The 25,297-nt window shown below is 38.7% G+C and overlaps 1 protein-coding gene across 7 annotated transcripts in view; it reads right to left on the bottom strand.

Moving 5' to 3' along the window:
• Positions 1-25,297, bottom strand: part of PPP2R2C (protein phosphatase 2 regulatory subunit Bgamma) — a 194,180-nt gene that overhangs the window by 133,922 nt on the left and 34,961 nt on the right. Inside the window, exon 1 of one of the 7 annotated variants that reach the window (XM_027736240.2) lies at positions 2,878-3,104. The exons of 4 other annotated variants lie outside the window; for them this stretch is intronic. In XM_027736240.2, the coding sequence (XP_027592041.1) occupies positions 2,878-2,947 (70 nt within the window). In that variant the 5' untranslated portion in view covers positions 2,948-3,104. Of the gene's footprint in view, positions 1-2,877; positions 3,105-25,297 lie in introns of those variants that run through there. 2 more of the 7 variants (XM_027736241.2, XM_027736244.2) reach the window with 2 other exon arrangements.

Raw genomic sequence — 25,297 nt, forward strand, 5'->3', positions numbered from 1 at the left:
ACAGTGTAACATCAAATCAAAGAACTGCTGAGATTTAAAAACCAATTCCATTTTCCGTAGTCAAGGTAAAGCCACATTTCATACAGACAACCCCAATGTTACAAAATAATGACCTATCAAAGAGATGAAATTTGACTTTGCTCAAGCAAGCAGTTTTGTTAGAACACAGTCCTCTAGCAAGAGCAGAGCAAATCAGGCTTGGCTCACAGCTTTCCTATACCCTGAGTTCATGTGTCATCTGATTATTTAGGCTTTTTTAAATCACTGAAGAAGTAAAAGAGGAAGAGAGGTAAAGTAAGACTGTAGTTAACCTGCATCTTCCTGATTATTACTGGCTTTACTTTCCTCAGGGAACAGTTAGAGGAAGAACGTACATGTAAAGGCTAGAAATACCTTCTTTGTAAAAGAATTTAGTCTGCTGTGTGGAGCACCAAGGACAGAGGATACCACTTACCAAGATTTTAATACTCTGAAAACAAGATAAAACTGCAGTTATTCACAAACAACAATGAACTGGTAACTTCTCTAATATACTGAACACAACATAAAGTATTACTTAGTTTTAAATGGTGGATTACAAAGCCAAAGATCCCAAAAGAAAGACTTAGATTTGAGCCCAAAGAAGTATAACAAAGTAATACATTACTGCCTTTTATATGTATTTTGCTACATGCAGCACTTAACATGTCATGGGACCAAATACAAGGACTGTGGAAGGACTACAGGCCTTTACAGATGAGAAGTGTTTAAGATTGCTTCATCTTTAAGCCAAATCTTTAAACAAAAAATACCCAAAACCCCACAACAGAACAAGCAAAGCACATTTTAAGTATCAGTTCAACTCAGGTATTCATTATGCATTTTGAACAAAGAATATCAATGAGAAATTAAATTTGTGATGTTCCTCTTTGAGTTGAAGGTGTCCCTGGAAAAATTTCACAGATAAATCCATTCCCTCATGATTTCCAAGAGCTTTTAAAACGTGTGGCAATTTCAGATATAACAGATGTGAAGAATTTCAATACACCTGACCAAGTGAGCATTCTCAACAAGCATTAACTAGGCAGAGCTGAAGAACTGCCACTTTGCTACTGCAGGTTTCAAAAACAGATGCCAACATATTTCATGATGACTTCTGATCACAGGAAAAATATAATACAGGCCAATATGGATACTTAAGGTATATTTTGACCCATTTCAGACAAGCCACTCCACGTGCTATCCCAGAAGAATATCTAGTCCTTCTGATTCAAATATCAAGAGAAGATAAAACATGAGAAAAAACTAACACTTGCATCAGCAGTGTCACAAACAATATTAAAGATCTCCATCTAATTTTTAGAACACCCATAACATATAAAATAGAATATAGATTTGCAAAATCCACAAGGAACTCTTTTCCTCAGATTACAAAACTGAGACACTTGAAAATTCAATTTTTGACATAGCTGCACATGCACATTAAATATACATCTGAATTTCACCACGTAGCAGGTACACTGCAGTTATTATATTGTGCATTTTGCAGAAACTAAGGCATAAATTTACAAATTTAAGACAAAGTTTCCTCAAATGTTATTACAGGTGACTACATCTCAAAACATAAATCATCATCCTGACAAAAAGTATTAACCAAAACTTCAAAATGAATTTAAAAATTACTGAAACATGAACCAGAGTGCAAAGAATGTCCTTGAGGCAAGACTGGCAAGCAATTACACCAGTCACTGGTAACAATATACGGTATTTTTAATTTTTCTTCTAAAAATCTGCTTTGTGTTCCCAGTATGGCAAAATCGTCCTGCTGTTTTCTACATTCTAAATAATACTGATGTTTTCTACATTCTAAAAAAATTGAAATCATCAATAATCAAGAGAGCATCAGCTGATCACATTTTAGGATGCAGCATGGGAGTATTAAGTGACTGGGCATTGATCAAATGACGACAGAATCTGGAGACTGAGTCTCAAGTAGTATTGGTTGACCCTGATGTTAAGTATGTTCATATTATATAAGCCTACACTGAAGTACTGTTTCTGCTGCTGAAAAGTGCTATTAAAACTGCACATACAAATATATTTGCAAAGTCAAACACCTACAAGCACATTTCTCTTGTTCAATCAATCTTAAAATGGCCTACTCTTAAACCAACTTTCTGGCAGGAAAATACAGACCAGTACCTCACCCGACCATTTCACTATTCTCAAGGTAAATTCTCTCAGCATTTAATGTGTGTCACCTGCAGGAATATTCCTTTTTATGTAATAACCTACCAGCCATTGAATGGTTTAAAATGAAGGTGCCTTTTCTCATGTACCTTGCACATACACAGGGGATGGAAAGAAGGCAGAAGTATTTCAAAAGATGATGCTTACACATCCCTTCTAAATGTATACGGTTCTCTAGGGAACAATCAACTCAGCAATGTCTGTAACGCTCAGGCTATAATTACCAAAATGAGATGCATAACCTTTATTACACCAGCAAACAGTTAACTTTACAGATTATTTCTCTTACTTTGGTGCTCTCAAATCTTTCTTTTTTTTTTTTAAAGTAACCAACTGCTTCCAATCTTGCACACTGCAGCTACTGTGCATTCAATGCCAGGTGCTGCACACCTCACGAGCAGAAACTCAGCACAATGCAAGACCTTCTCCAGCCCATATAGTTTCAGATACTGCTGTAGCACGACAGAATGCCTTTGGGGTTTAGCAAATTCAAACACATTCTGTTGCTACATCCCACAGAAAAACGCCTTGAAATTCTCCCTGTTTAAAAGAGAAAAAAAGGAAGAGCCTACATCTCCAAACATGACAGTGCATTCCCGGCACAGAATACGCAGTGCAAGAAGAGAATAATGACAGTATTCATGTTACCTTCAGTCACATAGTTGTGGTCTCGCAGAAAGCTGTGGTTAATTTTCCGTGTGTCCGTGTCCTCGCCCATTTACAGCAGGATTACTCAGCATGCCTATCCGCAGTGGACTGATAGCATCAGCAGAGGTCGTCACAAGAGCACCATCCATGCTGCCACTGCCTAGCAGAGGCGGGGAACACACCGGGCCACTGAGCACAGCATAATGAGAGCTAGTGAGGCAGCACAGATTGGGGGGGCGAATAACGATCGGGTTAAAAAAAAAAAAGGGGGGGGGGGGGGGGGAGGAAAAAGAAGTAGCGGGAAAAAGCCGGAGGGAGAAGGGAAAGACGGCTCCGAGAAATTACGACTGCAGAAAGCCAGTAGGGAGCTTGCGTGAAGGCAGCACAGGCACTTCTCCCACAGTTAAAGAATAACCCCGTGGTTCAGCCAGGCAGGTACTCCTTAAACAAGTGCCCCCGCAGCGTGTCCTCCAGGCGGCTGCTGCCGGGCTGGCGGTGCCGCTGGCAGGTGGCGATGCGCGGACTGCAGCAGGACCCGCCCGGAGGGGCTCGGGCCGCGCCGCTGTCACACGCCGGTGCTGCATCAGCGCTGGCCCCTCCCCGCCCGCGGCCCGCCCGCGCCGCATCTGCATGGAGCGGGGTGAAAAATGGGACTGCAGGTAATCATCTCGGCTCCGCCGCCGGGAACGCGGGCGAGGAAAAAACACCGAGGGAAGAGAGGGAGGGAGGGAGGGGGGAGGATGAGGGAGAAGAAACTTCAAGGCGCCTAAAAGGGTTTGCATCGACACGTACCGCACACTAATACGCGGCCACGGTTTTGTGCTAGTCGTGCTGTCATCTGCAGCAGAAGCAACAGTCGTTCAATGTCAGCCTGGATAAATGCTACTGAAATTGCCAAATATCTGCCTATGCAAAAGGATTTGTTAGAGGCAAGGCAACCATTCAGAAAAAGTAAGATAAAATAACTGTTATTCATCTTTTTTTACCCCCAGTTTTGTAAATAAATTACAAACTACAAAGTATTAAAAAATGAGGGGCAGAAAACAACCTCTGTATCTTCCCTGTACAGGAAAGAAAAGCTGGACAAAGAGAATGTTTGCAGGTCATGAGGTTTTCTTAAACCTGCTACTCTCTTTCACTGCATTATCCTATCATCTTGAAAAAGCCATGTTGAAATATGTATACTCAGAAATAGGAACATAAGTAGAAGAGGAAAATTACTCACCTGTATTATAAAATAAAGCTTGCTCTTTAGTCCAGATGTTTAATGGCTTATATTACAGCAAAATTCTCTCCTTTAGCTTTCAGTATCTGTTCAAGAAACCACAAACCACCACTACAGCATGCTAAGGGAGTCCACAGTCACAAAACCAATTTAGGGGAGAGAAGGACAGTCCTGTGCTCTAAGCCCTGGAACTGCACACAAAAAATACAATCCAGCTGTCAGCATTACTACAGTATTTTGTGTAACTCTGAACGAATCTTGAATTTTTTTGCTGTTTCAGTTTTATTTCTTTTTAAAGAAGCTAGGACATACAGTTCTTGAAGGAAAATTCAACTACCCTGCTACTACTATAAACAGGCATGTGACATTGGAAAAAGTCGAGAACTATGTAAAAACCTACCCAGGGATAAATGTCTAATTTCAGGATGAAGTAAGGCTGGGAGGGAAAGAAGAATGACTTTCTTCTTTTTCTCATGAATAAATAACAGAACCATCTCCAACCTTACAAGTAAATATTATAAAATCTTCACATTTGAGCGGGTGGAAAAGTAAAGAAGTTATTCAATACTTGCACCTCTATAAAACACATTTTATTTATATGCAGGTTTTGTGGGTGACAATACTAGAAATGATATTTCTGCATTGAGAGTATCAGTCAATACTGTGCAGTACCAGCAGCTCTCCAGTGTCTGCCCTATCCTCTTCAGAAATGAGGAAGGAGGCCTTGCAAACACTGGCATTTATTTTGTATTAAATGGTTCTAACCTACGTGATGGTGCTGGTGTATTCTACCATTCCCTGACACATTATGTTATTATCTTGGATTTATTTTTCCAAAGGAAAGGGTCTATGAGCAATATGCACTGCACACGAAATCCCAGCTCCGCCCAAGTCCTTGGTAAAGAGCACAACAAACAGCCAGCTTACACTCAACTATTAACACCGTGGTTAGACCAGTCTGGGTCAAGAAGGCACTTCCCCTTCAGCATCTGTGCAGGAGACAGTCAAACTGCCTGGTAACCTAGGTGCTTCTGTTAGGAGCCTGAGCTCCTTATATACTCAGTGTCATTTAAACCTCTCATTCTCCATTTTGTATATTGGATGCTTACGTTTCTCACTAAAGCACCCACGTTAGATAACAGCATTAGAATCATAGAATCATATCAGATTGGAAAAGACCCTTAAGATCATCAAGTCCCACCATTAACACAGCACTGCCAAGACCAGCACCCATGTCCCCAAGTCCCACATCTACACGTCTTTTAAAAACCACCAGGGATAGAGACTCCATCACTTCCCTGGGCAGCCTGATCCAGTGCGTGACAACCCTCTCAGTGAACAAATTTTTCCTAATATCCAATCTAAATCTCCCCTGGTGAAAGTTGAGGCCATTTCCTCTCATCCTATTGCTAGTTGCCTGGGAGAAGAGACCAATCCTCACTGGGCTACAACATCCTTTCAGGTAGAGAGCAATAAGGTCTCCTCTGAGCCTCCTTCTCTCCAGGCTAAACACTCCCAGCTCCCTCAGCCACTCCTCATCAGACTTGTGCTCCAGACCCTTCACCAGCCAGCTCCCTCAGTACCCTCAGGTGGATCCCATCCAGCCCCATAGGCTTGTGTCTAAGTTGTATAGGAGATCAATGATCATTTCCCCTTAGATTATGAGAGTTTCATTCTGCTCCCTGTTGTCCAGCTCAGGGGGCTGGGTACCCGAGAACAACTGGTCTCACTATTAAAGACTGAGGCAAAGAAGGCATTAAGTACGTCAGCCTTTTCCTCATTCTTTGTCACTATGCTTCCCCTCGCATTCAGTAAAGGATGGAGATTCTCTTTAGCCCATCCTTTGTTGCTGATGTATTACAGAGTGTGGATTCCTCTGTGGAGGTAACACTGAGCAGCTTTCCTCCCATCACTGTGATGATGCTAAAACTGAAAGAAATGTCACCTTGCAGGGCATTTGATCCCAAAAATCAAGCAGCACATTTCAGTAAGAAGGCACAGGAACAATTTATATCTACAAATATACAGAAAATGAATATGCGTTCTGAGAAAAAGAATTATATAGAAAATTTATTACTGAAAATAAATTCATAATAAATTACGTGAATGCTGTGTAAAATCTCAAAAAAAGTCACACTGACAGTCTGTGAAAAAACACCAGGAATCATTTTCTTTGTAAATACCTCTAAATTTCTGTGACCAGCGTGTCTGCAATTTCTACAGTGCTTGAGAGAATTCTGCCCTTCCTGCTGTTCCTGCTCTTCCATGTAAGCTTGCCAATCACTGTCCTTTATTTGTCCTCAATCAGTTGAAGCTTTACAATTTCTGTGATCTATCATTTTGAGCCTCCTCCCATTATTTGTAAGGTGTAATTTAAGCAGTTCAAGATGTTTTCATTTTTTCTAGGAGCCAAGTAGACATTTTTTTCTCAAGTCCAAAATAATAACTCACATCCATAGATAATTTTCTCCACTCACCATTTGAATAAGAGAGGTTCACAGACAACTTTCTTAGGCATCACATAGGGGGCAAATCGCACTTACCTTTACCTTCCAATTTTTAAGTTAAAAAAAAATCTCATAAGGTGGAACGGAATGAGGAGGAAGCCTTTAGCAAAAACACTAGACAATATTCCCTGTGTGCATGCAAATGCTTTCCCCAAGATTATGAGCCAAATCCTTACTGTGTGGCAAATATTAGCACTCCACTGACTTAAGTAGGTCAGTTCACATGAGAAAGATTAGCAAAATTCTGCTCTAAATTTGTAGCACAACGGAAATTTGTGAGCCAGCATTTGCAGATAACTAGCTGTGCCATTTAAAAATGCTATTTTTTTATCAATCCCACTGATAACCTACATAATTTCATTCAGTCAAATACCCAGAGAGAAGGTGTGCAGGAGGGAGGAACCTTTAATCAAAAATATATTGGTCATTTGGACTTTCATAGTAGTTCATAGTCATACCCATAAAATAACACACTAACTGAGCTGAATACTGTAAAAAAGGGTTCCCTATCCTGAAGAATGTATAAGTAAACCATAAAATGGAAGAGCCATATACAGATCAGCAGAGACATTTAAGTAAACAGAGTCATTAATGAGGATGGAGTCCTGGTTTAGAGCTTTCTTCAAAAGAAGGTCATTAGAGACTGTGGAGAGCAGCAATACATTAAAACTGGATTCCAGAAGTTGAAAAACAACTGCATAACAAGAATAAAGCCAGCTTAGAGGTAAGAGGAGGAAGACTGGCTAGCAGACCAAGGAGGAAAGTAAAAGACAAGGGCAGGCATGACACAGATGCCAATGCAGACTGCAGGTGTCAATAAGAGAGCAAAGCAAAAAAAACCTGGATCTGTGCCAGGAAGAGAAAAATCTGATAGCACAGGGAGAGAAAAAAAATTGAGGAGAGGAATATACATGTATTTCCCTTTGTCACCAGTTTTGGGCAGAAGAACTGGAGAAAGGGGAAGGTAGAGGGCAAAACCAAAACAAAAATCAAGCAAACCAAGCTTTGTCAGACACTGAGAGCACAGCCTTTAATAATTAAAACTCGCAATATCCGAAATAAAGCATCATCAGGTATTCCAAGTCTCCTGCTTACTACCCCTGAATTCATCACTCTATCTGAATTAGAACAATTAAGCTTGAACTGCAATCAAAAGAAATAGCTATTGAATACTTACATATTTTCTTTGTCTAACTAAACTTCTCATATACAGATCATTCTGTACTTCATTTGGTAAAGTACAGTGGCTTTAAATGAAATGGAACTGAATTTTGAATTGGCAGAGAACTTTGAGTTACTTATTTTTGAAGAACAAGGGATTTAAAGAACTCTGATGGTAAAAAAACTCTTAGAAGTTACACAAATTGCACCAAACCCAGACTATCTTAAAATATTACCTTAATTTAATGTTGCTGAAGTCAGTGGCAGTTTTTAAGAGCTTTGACAGCATTTGCTTCTAACCATATACTAATATTTGCAAACTGTGTGAAATAGTGCAAAGTTTCTCTTCTCATCTTCAGATGGAATAAGACAACACATCAGTCAACTACAGAAAAAATACAACACAATATTTAGCTAACCCTTGACAATTATAGCTCATTGCAACTGAGTGTGCTCACCAAAAGAGAGCATTTATAACCCAGATGTTCTCTCCCTTTATGCATATCTAGTCTATGTACAGAGATGTGAAATGCTCAGCTACTGACTTCTCCAGTTAGGCCTTCAGCAAAACAGCCGTGCTGTTCATTTATTTTTTCATAATGTCCAGGAAAATAAGATTATGAAGTACAGTCATATTTCTGTTTGAAATAGTGGAGCTCATTGGCTGCCTTTCATTTAAAAGGATAAAGCAACAAGGAACGTGATAAAAAGCTACTCCCCTGGTCTTCCTCCAGCCCTACTCAGAGAAGGGACTCGGAGCTCTCAGCCAGGGATATGACAGCAAACCCACTCCCTCGAGTTTGAGTGGTTTTCCTTCTCACTATTTGAAAATGCTGACTTTAAAATTGTGGGTTTCCCTGCAATCTGTCCTTTCTTAGTACTTGTGTCCAGAAGGAACATTCATTCTGGATCATACCCTTCCCTATACTGAGACTAGATCTAAACTGCAAATTGCAACAGCTAATGTTAACCCACGCTTGCTTTAAACAAGTTAGAGCCTTAAAAACCAACCAACCCTGATGGCAAAGACCTGAGCACAAGCTCTGTGCCTTGGAGGGAAGTTACCCCACATGTGATTAAAGTAGCAGCAGCACAAACATCTTTCCACCATTGCTTATTTTGAAGACATTCAAGTACAGCTCATCACATGATGCCTACTTGCAAGGGAATTAAGCTAATGGCTTTATGATAGTAGTAAGTGTATCGTAAATTACTCTGATAAAAGTGTGCCTTAAAAATAAATATCTGCATTCCCATACACTTCTGAAGTCCTTTTTATATTTGTCTAATAGCCAAATATAACATAAAATACAGCACTACCATGCAGTTCCTTTATGATTTCTGGCAGCTGAACAAAAACAAATAGAAACTGCCAAAAGCTAACATAAAAAGGAATAGAAGAAAAATTATATCAATCATAGCTCTCAAGTAAAAATTAATTTTGTCTTATTCTAACACCTCAACAGTAACCATTTAGAATCTTTACATGTATAGCATTTAATTCATATTTCAATACACAGTCATCAGTTACATTTAATATTTTCTATTTAAAAGTATTACGTAGCTCAACAATTTTGAAAAAACTAATGGCTGCTATCATAATTGGAAAATATTTCATTATTCAAAAAGGGGAAGTTTCTACAACACACTACCTTTTGCTGTGTTAAACCTAAAAATAACACCTGCCCAGAAGAAGTAATTTATTTTTAGTCTACATACTCTAGACACAGAGTATGTAGAGTAAAACTAATGCCACCCAGCACCTGGTGATTTTAGAAAGCAAGCAATTAAAAGTCATCACTGAGCAATTTAAATTACAGAAGCCAACTTCCATCAGCAACTTTCACCCTGTCTGTTCCGGTGAACACGGACTGCATAAGGATCCTCAGCAGAGCCAGTGCCACTTCAAGGTCTGCAGAAAGCCAGAGCATGGCATGAAGTGAATACACACCATGCTCACAGTTTTTCACACAGGAACCAGCAGTTCTGCTCTTCTTTTTCTGTGATGTGCTGATGGTAGCGGTGAAACTAATCAATATGGAGAGCTCTGGGATGAATTTATTGATTTTTAAAAACTGAGAGAATGCAGCCAGCATATTTGGACATAAAGGTTCCTGCAAGAAGTCTCCCCGCAGCAGAGAAGATGCCCTGAGCTATGACATTCCTGTGCCCCCAGGATGCCTCTCTGTGATACAAGCTCCTCTCTAGGGCTACTGTATCACTCTGGCTGGAAAGGAGTACATTTCCCCATCCTACCACAGCAGCTGCACACCATAGCCCTCTCCTAACTCTGTAACGGCATGTTAATCCACAATCTCGCAACCTACACTGGCCACTGCTTTCAGGTTTTCCCTCTGGAGAAAGGAAGAATTTGGAAAGATAAAGCTTCCTATCTACTGACTTGGGGCTGGCCGGAGCAAGCTTGCAGCTGAAGAGCCAGAGCTGTATTAGAAACAACAACTGCATCTTTGCACTGTCCTTTTGTGGTTTAAAATCACATCTAAAACAAATCCTGCAACTTATCAGATAATGAGCCCAAAGAACCAGGTAACAAGAAGAAATTCCAGTTCTGCACACTCTAGGGGCAAGTTTTAGTTTGGCAACCTTCAGAATACTGTAATAGATTTCCGCAAGATCTAGGTTTAGCTAGAGATGGAAAGCAAGGCTGCAAAATCATAGGGGAAGGAAATGCAGAAAGAACAGACAAGATGCCAAAAAGGAGAAGCTGGAAGTTTTCCCAGAATTTACTAATTTGGAGATGAAGCCTATTCAGGGACTGCAGCAGGAATGGGAAGAGTGGTCCAAGGGAAAGAGCACAGGATGAGGAGTCAAAGACCAAGCACTAATGCTGTCTTTGAGGCTTTAGCCATGACATTTAACTTTCTTACTCTTCTTTTTCACTTTTCCACTGTGTTGCCTATTTAAACCAAAAATTACAAGGTCTTCCCTACTACATTTAGCAAATGGAGACTGATGCAGAACCCCTGAGCAATGTTGATACTAATGAGACACTGTTCCTAGCTAATAAAGCTCATCTGTTCCTAAAACAAGCTTCTGTGTCCTCTAAAACATGAAGCAGGTTATTTACTCCACTGCAAACAGCATCACAGAAAAAGACAACATATAAACTGCAGCCTTCTTGAAGAAGGGTTCAAGACAAGTCCCACACAGAAAACCTATCAGTGACAGTGCCTGTCACTGTGCCAAGCAAGCCAGGGGCCTTGGTGGACAAATTAAAATGCAGCCTGAGGAGGAAAGCAGGACTGGGGACAAGTGTTGAAACAAATGCTTCAAACCAAGCCTTAACTTTCAGCGGAGGTTACTCTGCTCCCAAGTTTCTCAAATTGAAATACCAATACAAATAAAAAAATATTCCAAACAAGAAATATTATGTTACGTTTGGTATCATTGCATTACATGCTGGAGAAAGCATACTACTAATTTTGCTAATTTAGTTTAGTTTTATAAATACTTTAAACAGATGTTAATTAACTCATACATACAGCATCACTTGCATGTTGCCTCATACCTCATGTATGACTTTCTCTCTAAAGGGAGAGTATGCTCCCTCTGAATTACCCTTTAACATCAGTAACTCACTACCATGTTCTCTGGTAGTGAATGTATGTCTCTACATGCAGGCCTATAAAATCCTGATGCACACAGCTTATTCAAACTAACACTGTTACGTTATGCCTTTTTATGCCCACAAACAAAGCAGAAAACGTATCCACACTACTAAAAAATTATGAACCTGTAAAGCAGCAATTGATCCTAAAAAGGATAGTTAAAATCCTGCTGGAAAGGTCTGGAAAGTATGAAGGGAAGATGTTTCAGTGGCTGTTCTTGATGGATGGATCAGAGGCATCAGAGCACGCAGCACCAGAGGCTGCTGATGGGGACTGTCACAACAGTGGAGCCTCAGGAGCTGAAGCGCAGCTGCCTCCCCAGCAAGTCACCCAGCACACTGTCACAAACGCTTTCCAGACAAGACCTATCACTGCACAGCCAGGAGAGCCTGCCATTACAAAACTAACTTCATACCCTAAGACAAGATGACCCACATCCCAAATAACTTTGTAGATGTCAGGCTCTGGAGTGGGACATGAAGCCTGCTGAGACTGAAAAGCCTGAAAAAAGACCAACAGAGAACCTATGACTATACACATGGTGTGAAATAATTATAAAACTGTCACTTGAAGGCACTGGACAATCCGAAGAAATATTGTCACAAAACACAGATCAGAAAGTGGCCTGAAAAAGGAATTTATAGCAGGGATACAGGCACTGTCAGAACTCCTTTAGACTGTGTAGATATGTTTGTGTGCATATTTGTCCAAGAAAGAAACTGGAAGACAGGAAGAAAAGCAAGTGTGAACAGTATTCAAACCCACGCTAAGGGTCATCTACATCTTTCCTGAAAAGCAATGGACCAAAACATTTCAGCAGTACCCTGGTGTGGCATCTGGGTGGTGAGTCAAAACATGAGGAAAGGAAAGCAGTTTGTAGAACAGGTTCCAAAACTCAGCATGCTGAAAAGATTAAGCCAATAAGATACAGAAATCTCAAGAGATGGAGCTTGAACGACCTAAACAGAGAAAAAAAAAAAATCAAGTAAAAGTCATCAAAGCAGGTACAAAGAAACAAACTTCCAATGTTGCACAAAAACAAGTGATAAAACAGGAAATTGTTTTAAATACCATGGCCTGTCATAAAATATCAGAAGCTGACTGAGAATTTGTAACACCTCTAAAATATTCATCAGAAACTGCAGTGATAGGACCAGGAGTAATGAGTGCAAATCGAAAGAGAGGAAATTTAGGTTAGATATTAGGAAGAAATTCTTTACTGTGAGGGTGACAAGGCACTGGAGCAGGTTGGCCAAGGAGGTTGTGGATACCCCAGTCCTTGAAGTGTTCAAGGCCAGGATGGACAAGGCCTTGAGCAACCTGGTCTAGTGGGAGGTGTCCCTGCCCATGGCAGGGGGCTTGGGACTAGATGATCTATAAAGTCTATTCCAACCCCTTAACATTCTGTGATTCTATGATTTGTGAGACTTAAAAAAATAATTAAAAATCAAATCAACATAGCAGGTTGTATTCACTCTTACATTAAAATGCAAACCATAGTCACTCTTCCTAACATTTTGCTAATTCAGACCTCAAAATATTTCAGGAGATAACAGTTCAGGAACAATTCCTGCTTGTGGCAAGTCTGTTAAACAAAATCAACATATAGGATCATTTATTACGGTTTTTGAATTCTAGACAGTGATAAAAAAATGACAGTTTTCAAGTGAACTTAGCCCAGAAGACTATGCTTTTCACAAGACCAGAGAGAAATGACACGGCATATGACAGGACATTCAGCCTGACTCCTTGCTTCCACCAAAGTAATTAATTAATTCAGATAAGCATAGTGCACACAGCTCTTTCTCCAGCATTACACCACAGTGAGTAGTTACATATTTCTCTGTTCTACAGTAACTAAGGTGACATGTGAATCCAGCCATTTGGAAGCACCTGCAGACCCCAGTCATCCTGGGCCAGGGAGAAGGCACTGCTGCAAAAACCAAAAAAGCTGTTCTAGAAAATGATACATTCCTAAATTTTTTCCTTGTACATAATATTTACTGCAATATTGTTGAAACATCCTCAAGAGAGAGGAAATCTCTCAAAAAACTAATTGTGTCAATATAAACAAGGATTTTGCTGTTAGCCTTTCCTCCTGATCATCCAAATATTTAAATTACTGTAGCATCTGAAGTACAGTAAAAAATGCTACACTCGCTCCAAGAACTGCAATTTCTGAAATAAAATTCACTTGATAAAACAAAAGCTAAAAATAAATTCAAGCTATTTTAAAAAGAAGAAAAAAAATAAACCACCACTCAACAGAAAACAAACACATAAGCTTTCAATGGTGTGAAGAAAAAAAAAAGTAATTTGTATGTAGAAATGTAGAAAGAAAGACAGTACTGAATGACAACAGAAGTTTGCAACACATATTAAGCCCCAAATTTTGAGGAGTATGAAACCCCATACTACATTGCAGTAAAGAGCAAATGCACCTAAATGTTGTGTTCCACTTCTGGCCGCCCTCACACCACCAGCAGCAATCAAAATTCAGAAAAACAGAATAAATCACAGAGGTGGAACATTGGAATCTGAGAATTCCAAGGTAAACAAAGACTGAAAAGACTCCTGTAGGAATAATTTGAAAGGCGTGGAAGCACAAATATCAAATGAAATCATTTTTATTGTGGCTCAAGACATAGTAAGTGCAAATTAAATTAAAGGAAAACACGTTGCTCATTTTGAGCTATACTTACAAGGGAACATACAAGTGGAAAGTTATTAATTGATTTTGCAACATAATAAAGGACTAAGCACCCACAAATGAAGTGTTACAATAAAAACAACAGAGGCACGGGGCCCCAAGGAGAATCTGGAAATGGGGGGTGGAAGTGCTCAGCCTGTCCAGTGCAGAAACTGCCCACTCAGGGGGAGCTCTCTAGAACCAGCACCTGAAAACACTGACCAGAAACACACATCCATTCCTTTCCAGAGCTCACAGGTCTCAAATAAGGTCACAAAGGAGACGTACTCACTGATATAAGATCTACAGCCTCAATATTAATACAGTCCTAATAGCTGGTGACACTGAATATTCCCTGAAAAAACTGGGAGACAGTCTTACCTTATTAGATAATTGTGTGCTGATAACTCATATGAGAAATCCAGTATAATTTCATTTTAGTTCAAGGGAAAACATCTGGGTATGGACATTTACCATATCTCCTGCTGAAGCTGCACCTGGTATTAACAAAAAATGCAGTATTTGTAGAACCAGAAATTATCTTAACTAAAAAGAACACAAATCTGTGTCTTTATGATGGAGATGCTCACCATAGCCAGGAAATCTGGGGCTTTTTGAGCCAAACTTGAGGTCAGCTCCAAGTTTTTGCACTGGCAATTACTTTACATAACAGAGAAACAATCATTCGAACAGTATCTGGAACCACAGCTACACTGCAACTGTGTGTACGAGGAAATTCAACTTGGCAAAGCTGGGGAACAGGAGCCCTCACCCAACAGAGGCCAAAATGCTCCAGTATAACTTACTGATAGAGAAGAAAGGTCTGCTAAGCAAAACCAAGCCCTACTGCACCAATAACCACTTTAGAAAAAAAGAAGGGAGCGGGGGGGGCATTTAATAGTACAATTTTTGCTAAACTCTGCAAAACTATATTTAGCCTTACTTGCAGCCAGACAGGGACTAACCCAGTTGCTGAGCAAGCATAAGTGTTAGGTCTTAACACATCTGCAGTCTGTAACAGAATGAACTCATTTCAACTAATGAACTGCCACACCAGTACAATGAAAAGACCAAAGCATGGGAAAAGTAATGCAATAATGGTATGCTTAAGACAATTATAAATCCAAGAAAAGAGGATGATATCTCTAAGCTTTAAAGAACAACTCCCTAGGGAAGGATGAGGAAGACTAACTATGAGACACCATGCCTAAGGGCACAGTGACCAGTGATCTGAGGACTGGAACTGAAGCAGTAAAAAAGTGAGCAGTGTGGGAAATCAGGGAAGTAAGCTATGGTTGTGGCAGTTTGAACAGAATAAAGGAAAATTCAAAAGTCAACAAGGTGGGCATAGCAAAAGAGGATCAACACTGCAAACCACTACAGCAGAGAACTGACTTTTGTAGAGGTGAGTACTTCCCTGAAAAACCTTGATGCATCAGAGGGATGTCCTTCTATCCCTCATGCCATGAGTGTGGTCTATACGGCCTAAAGAAGAGGGTTCCCGTATCTTAGGGGTTGGGAGGGCATAAGCATCTGGAAGTAAAGGTAACTACCATAATGGCAAAATTACAGACTCACAGAATGGTTAAGATTGGAAGGGAGCACTGGAGGTCATCTAGTCCAACCTCCCTGCTCCAGTAGGGTCTCCTAGAGCACATTACTCAGGATTGTGTCCAGACAGCTGTTGAGTATCTCCAGAGAAAGAAATGAAATTACATATGTTAATGACTATAGGCTGTTCCTCATACTTGCTGTCATTTATGTAATCTCTTTAGTTACAGAATTCCTCTGCCAACAACCCCACTGTCATTCTTATCATAACCTCCTTCACAGTCTGATTGCTGACTCTGCCTGTGATCCCGACTTGTTCTGATTATCCCATAGCTAAGTGCCACTGATTTTTAGCTGTCATTGCTCTGCTTTGTCCATAAACACTGTCAACCTGCATAAGCTTATAAAAATCCTATCTCCTTGTAAAATGAGTCTTCTTCCTTGCCAGATAATGCTGCTACACACCCTCCCTCCATCAACGCTAACCCACACTAACTCTGCATCAAAAATATAACAAAAATCAAATAAAGTTGCATTTTCTGTTGGGTTAAATGTATGCATGTAGGAAATACTCTAAACCGGGCTTGAGCTTTCAGGATAATTTCTTACTTCATTTCAGAAACTCAGTGGAGAACTGGGAACAACCTAGTAAGTTTAGCCACTTCCAAAAAATGGCATACTATGAGTTTGATTACATATATTAGCCTTTAAGCATATACCTAAGTCCTGTTTAGTATTTAACCATAAATCTCATCTTCAAATCAGTTAAGCACTTTTAAAGATTTTAACATGCAGTTAGATTATTAAAAAAATTTTTCAGATAAGATGTGACAGAAACCTCTGGTAGTATGTACTTTGTACAGTTCTATTTAAAGAAATATAATCTAAAGAATTCCTTGGTAACACTCTTAGAACTGTAATTTCTGTAACTCCTTGGGACAGTAATTAAGAGTGGCTTTTTAATTATGCAATTAATCTATAAAAAACCAGGAAGATTTATCTTTCATTTGTGCCAATGTAATTGATAGATGTGAGCATTTCAAGATTACCAGAAAAAATATGAATAAAAGAGGAATTTAATACAGTATCATTTCAGAGGAAGCACAGTAAACTATCTATTTATTCTGTAAGATCACATTGTTACAGGCAAAGCTCCACACTAAACAAGCAGATCAACATATGGTGGCAGTAGTTGAAATAGTAACAAAGTAATAAATAGAGAATCTAAAAATTGCAATTCTACATCACATTTAACAATCAAATTCTCCATCTGACACTCCAATACCTCACACAGAATTTGTGAAGATGGTAACTTTGTCCCAACCTCCACTCTGCAGCTGAGTTATCCTAGAGCTTGTCTGTGGGTAAGGATCAGCACCGCTGTGTCCTGTAAGACAGCTCTGGCCACCACAAGCAGCCAGGCTGGTTCTGGGCTTTCAGACCACCCATTCCAACTCCCAGTACTGACGATGCCCAGGAATGTTACATGAGTTATGAGAAGATGAACGGTCACTCTCTTGCCTTCCCTTCTCTTCCCCAGCTCTGGGTGTCCCTGAACTAAAACATTCAGCTTCAAGATCATTTTTCTTGGTTCTCTCTTTTAATATCATCAAAACTCTTGAAAACTTTTACAGTCACATATACAGTCACATATAATGAGAAATACTTGTTGCAACAGCCATTATTCTAAATTCTGTAGCTGCCATCAGTGGTGGAGGTTCTGCCATTAACAAGAGCCTAACTCACCTCTACTATATTTTATGGCCAAGAGCTGATGCTATTGCATTGCCTATATTCCGCTTGGAAAAAGCATCCAATTAGAATGGATTCAGGACAAGCTAGACTCTGACCTTTAGTTTTGACTTTGGCTGCCTTTCATTTGTTTGTGAAGCCCCGTAATTGTTTACACACATAAATTGAATCTGTGGCATGCGAAATTCGGGCTCTGCAGCCTCCATAGGTAACCTGGGGTTATAGGTTAAAAAACACTGACATCATGACAAATTGCTGTAATTTGAAGAATAATCTGAAATCCTGCTGGGACACAATTGAGTCTGTGAGCCTAGTTGTTAATGATAATAAAAGCTGACACGGTAAAAATGATAAAATTAAAGAGAACACCCAGTAATATAAGTACCTCCAACATATGACATTGACAATCCAGTTAAGGGGGCCAGTAAAAATCTCATTGGTGAGTAACTTAACGCTCCATTTCCAGTTACAGAACTCTCCACTCATTTGTGGAAATGCAACCACTAAGTGCTTTTGTCTTTCCTTGCTTACAAGTTATTTTTCATAATTTTTAGAACACGTAGTTTTCAAAATACCTTCAGTAACGCAAGGTCATAATTCCACTTTCTGATTAGTTTGTATCTGTGTAACAGTAGATAAAACCTGTATTTCGCATGTAGTACACCCATGATACCTTTCTCTGTCTCTCTGACATATCATAAGCCAGCTGGCAACATAAAATATAAATTGGCTAGCTATAAGAACAGATGAATCATTAATTACTTATTCTGTACCAAAATAAGAGAGACCAATTTTACAGTATCAAATGGCATGCTAATGCATAGCTGTTCATTAAAATTATATTTAAAAAAAAAAAACAAAACAACAAAATGCAATGAGCGTTATTTAAAACACTAATCACAGAATCACAGAATAGATTGGGTTGGAAAGGATCTTTAAAGGTCATCTAGTTCAACCCCACATATACATTGCTATTTTAAAATATTAATATTTCTCATGGGTATTGAATTTTACTCTGGCTTTGTTTCTTTATTTTGTTCTCCACCAATACTTAGACATTATGGATTAGTCCGTATCATTATAAGTAGTATAAGATTTTTATTCACGCTTTATACTAAATTGTATCTTTCACAGGCCTCACACTTCAGATCATCATTCTGAGCTTTGCAAGAGCAGGAGACAATGTCTCCTCACAAATACAATTTACAAGACATAAACTGTATGCTGCTAATGTGAAAAATCACATAAATCCTAAAACTAAAGCTAACAGGTTTCTGACATCTCTTCCTTCTGGTAATACAGTCAACCGGGAGTCCAGAGTTTTCCATCAAAAATTGTCTGTGTAATGAAAAAGAAGAGAAAATAATACAAGAAGGAACTAGGTAGATTGGCAAAGCTTAAGAAACCACTTGGATTTGCTTTAGAAGTGCAGGAAGACTTGAATCCATCCTTTGGACTGGATGCTGTGATAAAGTATAAAACAGTAACACCACTGACAGTTGGCTCGCTTCCAAACCTTTTCCAGCTTAATCCGTAAAATAAACACTCAAAATTGAAGACTGCAAGGTTAAAAAGATGCTATGTCTTTATTTGTAATTAGCAGCCAACCGCTACACTTTATCAACGTACAGAAAATGAATGCAATTGATCTGCCTTTGAATGGCAAAGTGCATTTGCAATCATTTCCAGGGTTTTTTTTTACATCACTGGAAGCTTAGCATGAGGATCCAAAGCTACACACACAGTAATCTTCATGCAGTGGATTCTGAAGGTAACAACTGTTACACAGAATATCCACTGTCTTTTGTCACACTTCATTGTTGCACGGTAGGTAGGTGTCCAAAGTTTTATACTGCTACTTATCAAAACATTAGGAAATTTCTACATTTTCATATGCTATTTATCTTATTCTATTATCTTATTTCTCATAAGATATTTGTATATATTGTATTGTATATATATTGTATTTCCTCTACTCCTCTCCATATCCAGCCAGCTACTCACTGACACCTACCAAAGCAAGCATCAGGGACAGGCCAATCAATTTTCTTCTTAGTAGGATTTTCTTTTGTTGGGGTGGGAGCCTGTCAAAGGAAATGGTTTCCAAGAGCCCATTCACAGAACAGAAAGGGGAAATACTGCCTGAGCGAAAATATGTGCAAATTAGGTTTTCATTCAGGGCACACAATTTAACCACTTCACAACTGATAAGGAAAAGCAGCATGAAGCCCTTCACTGGTGTGAAGCACATCGAAGAACCTGTTCTAAGACAGCTTCATTGAAAGCCACGGGTGCCCAGGATAAGCTGATTGATTTGGTCATTTCTTCACCTAAAGTGCTGTCACTGATCTCTGCGTTGCCCAGTAGGCTTCTGTCAAGTTCTGAAGACTCTTCATAAAGCTACTAAAGGTCTGCAGATCAAACAGTTTACAAGTTCCAAGTTCAAATTCTGACGTAATGTTCCAAGAGGAATACTTCCTATCTAACAAGACTGTCAGAAAAACTCCTATATATGAAGTGTTGTGAACTATAATCGAACACACAGCTAATTAGAATGAGATCAGACCTTGTTCTAAACACTATGATATATGCGAAATAGCCCTAATTATTTGGTTTATCAAAAAAAAAGGTGAATCACTTTACTTGGTTTTAATTTTCAGTAAGAATAAAATACTCTGAATATAAATCTATTTTAAAACTGTACCGTAACAAAGCAACTGTAATTATACAAAGTCGATGAGCTCCTTGTCCTACTTTTTATACCAGAGTTTTGCAGCACTCTGCTACCAGGCTTTTATTCATTTTTAGTAACAACAAAGCACCACTGTACAAACAAATCAAGGCTCCACACCATGGGCTGATCCCATTACTGATTTCATAAGGACCTTCACTGATTTCACAAAGGACTCCCTCTTGAAGCAGCCTGATTTTATAGGAACTTTTGCATAGATTATGCAAGATTGGGGCCCTTCTTATTTTGTTCTTGTACAAACAAGCATCTTCTTTGGCACACTTGGCACTAACCCCACATTTCTAAAATTCAAGTGCTTTTCTGGGCACATGCCCAGACCTAGAAGAGAACCAAGGATGGAATAAAACTGCAAGAGTTGCACAGCTTTTTATTTTGGCAGTATTGTTTTGAAAATTCTTATACATTATAAGATGTAAAATTTGCAATTTTAGTCCCTGTTAAAACAACAAACAAAAACTATAACAAACTCTGAAACACAAACTATGTACAATTCAACTATGTTACACATGTTAAAGTAGAATATCCAGTACAGTCCAGAACTTTTACCAGGATCTTTCAAGCACCAAATCACACTTTATGATGAAAGACAGAAAACAAATTCTAGTAGAGTTGCACTGTATTTCTACAGAAAATAATGACAAGTCTGAAAAATAATGCTAAACGTAGACATCACAAATGTGCAATAAAAGGTCTTATATGTATCTTTATATATCTGCTAGGAAGACATGAGGCTATCTAAAAAACCAGCTGCTGATCTTTATCACATAAAACAGATACTCTCAATCTAGCCTTCCCAGTTTTCAAATCCATTTCCAGATATTAGTGATTAGAGAGAGATCTATATTGAAGAAAACAAAATAATATAAATATATAATAATATAAATATATATACACTGTAATTACAAAATTACAAAATAAAATAGATTTTAAAGATTTTTTTATAAGTTGCAAAAGGAACAGCTGAATGTATCTAATAGTTTCCAAAGACAATTTAGAATGAGCAATGGAAACCTGACTCTTTCTTAAAAAGAGTGCTTAGGTATTGGCAAGGGTAAGGAACACCAGATAAATTTAGATTTTATAACCAACTCAATAACACATTTGAACTGGGATTTAGAGTTCCCACTGGGAACTTTAAGAATGAAAAAGAAGCCAAACCAAACCATGACATTGTTGCACAGCTCTAAAATGTTAACAGCTAAAGAGAAGAACTGAAAAATTATTTAAGTTATTTTCTCTTCTTAAACTATGGCAAGTGCCATAGTTTAAGAAAGTCTCTGTCTCTAGGTTTCTAAGTAAGCCTAAGGGGGCTAAGACTCATAGCCTAGGGGGCAGCCTCTGCAGTTATTAATCTCAGTAACACCCTTTGCATTAAGAAATTTTAAAGGGCAAAAGATGAAGAATTTAATATTAAATGAAGATGAAATACAAATTAACACTGCAAGGCTAGACAGGACACTGACTTTACTAATACTGTTTATGTATCATCTTTAAGAAACTTACTACATCTAAAACACACAATTGTATCTCTAGAGGTACTTGTTCAAAATCAGCTACATTTTCAAAAAGTTATGGAGAATTCATTTGAACATCATCAGTATTAAACATTATTTGGAATGTTATCTTGAAGTAGCATTTAAGCTAGATAGCTAAAATTGCACATATTACATAATTGAACATACTGTAGAAAAATCTGAGCTCTCTACTATATGCACAGATTTGGGAGCTGGCTTTTATGTCACATCAACTACATAACAGCTAGTAAAATTACTTGGAAATGCAGTTTTAGGGAGAAAGAAGAGACTTTCAATTAACTGTCATGACTTTAAAAATATTTTTAAGCAATTTGTGAACTGACAATGCAGTTACAGGTGATTTTCTCCCTTTCATATCATATTAGTGATGCTTTTGTCTCTCGTTTTTAAAAATACACTGAACTTCAAGTAAACTTTAGTCGGGATTTCAGGACATGACCCACTTTGAAGATGCACCTTACTTTCTACTGAAGATGTGTATTATCTAACACAATACAAATAGGTCAGTGCTTCTGTTCTAGTTCTTTTTGTTATAGCTAAAATCAGCACAGACTAAAATTAATACACACGGCAGATAAAGAAAATAGAAGTTATTACCATAGCAATACTCAAGAGATACAATCAGGTCACAAAAACTGGGGGGAGAAAAGCAGAAGCATCACTTCAAAATCAATAAGCACTACGAAAGGATGAGTTTAGCAACTGCAAAAACAACTCTCCATTAAGCAAATAACCACTACACAAAGAAAGGAAAAGGTGTTCAGCAAAGGTTCAAAAATACAAAATCAGTAATTCACATCACCACAGCATTACCAAAGCATAAGGTGGTATGCCTGCAAGCCCCAGACTTTTAAGTAGTAAATCATTTCAGCAGAAAATCAGTAACTTATAATCGTAAAATCTCAGTAACAGAAAGGTAAGGGGTTGCCAAAGCAGTTTATACTTAAGCCCACAAATGTAATTCAAATGCCATTTCCTTCTAGAGTCACAATATGCTCAATAAAGCACAAAGTGTTTTTCATCATATATATGATGCAGCACAAGTCAAAGAACAAAGTTTTGCCACAGCACAACTGATGGTCAAAAAAAAATAATCCAAAAGTATTGTGAAACTGATTAACAATTGCAATTAGAAGACAGAATTACTGTCCCTTTTATTGGTATCATGTAGAAAGCCAGTACGTGGATGGTGATAGCCACGGGATGTTTTTCCTGTTCTTGGCGGAAACAAACAATTTCTCCGGCTTCTTGTGCTGGTCCCTTCCTCCTCCCACCTCCTTCCTGGCTTACTCAGCTCTGGACACAAATCCTCTGCTTTGAATAGACAATATATCAAATGTATAAATTAACACTATAAGAATTCCTTACCTATAGTTTTATGTAAAAAACATGCAAAAAGAAGAAAATACCAATACCACCACTTGCATACAACCAATCTGTACTAATTATTTAATCTGCTTTTTTCCCTATATGTTACATTCTCACTCTACAGTCATCTTCTGTTTGTGTCTTTCAGAAGATCAGCCCTAAGGGACAAGGGTACAATATTTGTATGCTTTGCAGCAACATTTATACACCACCACTCCCTTACATAATACTGCTGTGGTTATGACAAAGTCTCCAGCTCTGTAAAGGACAATGTCAACAAGACACAGATTCAGAGTCTACTCTTCATTTACAGCAGTTTCTTTTTTATGAAAATGAAATTGAGTATGTTTTATCATGAAGAGAGTGAAAATCCAACACTTACAAAAGCAGGTGTTTTTAGGAATTGCAAATAAGAGCATAAAATCAGCAGTACGTGCTCAAAGATCCCTGTATCTCAATATCCTGGTAGGAACAGCAGTCTCAGGAGGAATATAAAGAACAGGGGCAGCATAGAGAGACCTCTCCTGGGCACCATCAATTTGTAGATTAGGGACTACCCCAGAATACAGCTTTTAGATTTCTGTCAGTCTCTCCCAGGTCTTTCTTCCATGAATGTATCCAATTGTTCTTCAGCATATGAAAACTATAGATGTCCTGCCCTGTGGCAAGAAGGTTCACAAAGTGTCCTCTGTCAGGGCACTTTTAATAGTGTATAGGGATACTTCTGCATGAGCAGCTATAGCCCAACTTATAATTGTATACATTTTAATCAGAAAATGGAAAATAGAAGATCGGGTGGGGGGTGTTGCATTCTTTTGAAATTAAATGCTTTTAATTAGAGTATCTCACAATTTAACGTAGTGTTTTTTAAGTGAAAGATCAGTTAGGGCTTTTAGGTCTAAATATTAGCATATTGCAACTTTTGGTAAGAAATGGCAATATTTGGGACAGCTGCTGGCTATTATCAAGAACAGCTTGCCTCATAAAGAAACATGATATGACCAGAAAAAGAGACAGGCTTGTGACCTACTCCAGTTAAAGCTGACTGGTTCACATCCACACTGCTTTGGACAAGCACCTTTCAGATCAGCTCAATTCGTGTCCACATTGTACAGCACCCAGCTTGGAACTCCTCTGAGCTACATATGGTGCCCTAATGCAACGATTGTTGTTCTGCTAGGTTTAGGTTTTTTTAGTTTAAAGTGCTTGAAATTATGAGAAAGTTGTGCTGCACAACCCCAGAATTAGAGCACGATGCCAAAGGCACAGAAGTAGATCGGGGTAGGGCATACAAAGATGCAAGTGCTGCTGGGGCAGTGCTGACTGAAGCAGTCAAACTTGGCATGGTTCATATCTGTACTGCCCAGAGCAATCTTGAACACACTACACTCTTGCCGTGCCTGAGTTTTGAAGGGATCTACTTCAAAAGAAAGAGCAGGAGCTAAATTATCACATCAAGTGAGCAAAAGGTGGGGTTGAGCCAAACTGGCACCATGGAGACACTGTGGCTTTGTCTACACTGTTAAACTAGAGACAGAGTATGGAGCTGGGTGCTGGCATGCAATTTCTGTCCCATTAAGCTGTCACAACAGCTCCCAGAATGGCTTTTGTCTGTGTTAGCTAATGCTCACCATGCCTGAGAATTGTTCAAGGACAGCACAAGCCAGGGATCGTACCAATGAGTAGTGCAGATGTATCATCCAATTTTGCTCCAGAGGGGAAAAGAGCTTAGCTATTAAGATGCAAATCTTTATATTTCTTGGCTTCAGAGCCAAGCTCCGTCTGCATTCTGAGCTCAGCGTGAGCTAGGAGCTCAAGGTAAGATCATACCCCTTCCCATACCTACCTTCCTTCCTTTCACAGAAATAAGGTTGAAGCACATTGGTAATAGCTCAGTTAGAAATAAAGAAACACAAGACCTCTATTATCTATACTAAATTAATGAATGAATTATACAAAAAAAAAAAATTATGCTTTAGCAAAGAGAGCACCATAAAATTCTTCTTTCTCTGGCTCTAAACTCTAGACGTTCTAAGACACCTTTCAAACTGAGAATACATTTTATTGTATATAAAATAGGCAGCAAGTAAAAAGCAAAAAGTTAATACTTGTAGTTAATACCTTTCCTTATACATAGATGGCAGAAAAACTAAGCTGTCAGTAGTTGCAAGGATCTTGTCAGCAGAAGCCCATTAAGAAAAATGCTGTACCTAATGGAAAGCAGGTTTTTTTCCCCAGGGAGTACAAAACA

This window comes from Pipra filicauda, unplaced genomic scaffold, assembly GCF_003945595.2.
Source record: "Pipra filicauda isolate LSUMZ 115617 unplaced genomic scaffold, ASM394559v2 scaffold43_size3849885_pilon, whole genome shotgun sequence".
Taxonomy (NCBI): domain Eukaryota; kingdom Metazoa; phylum Chordata; class Aves; order Passeriformes; family Pipridae; genus Pipra; species Pipra filicauda.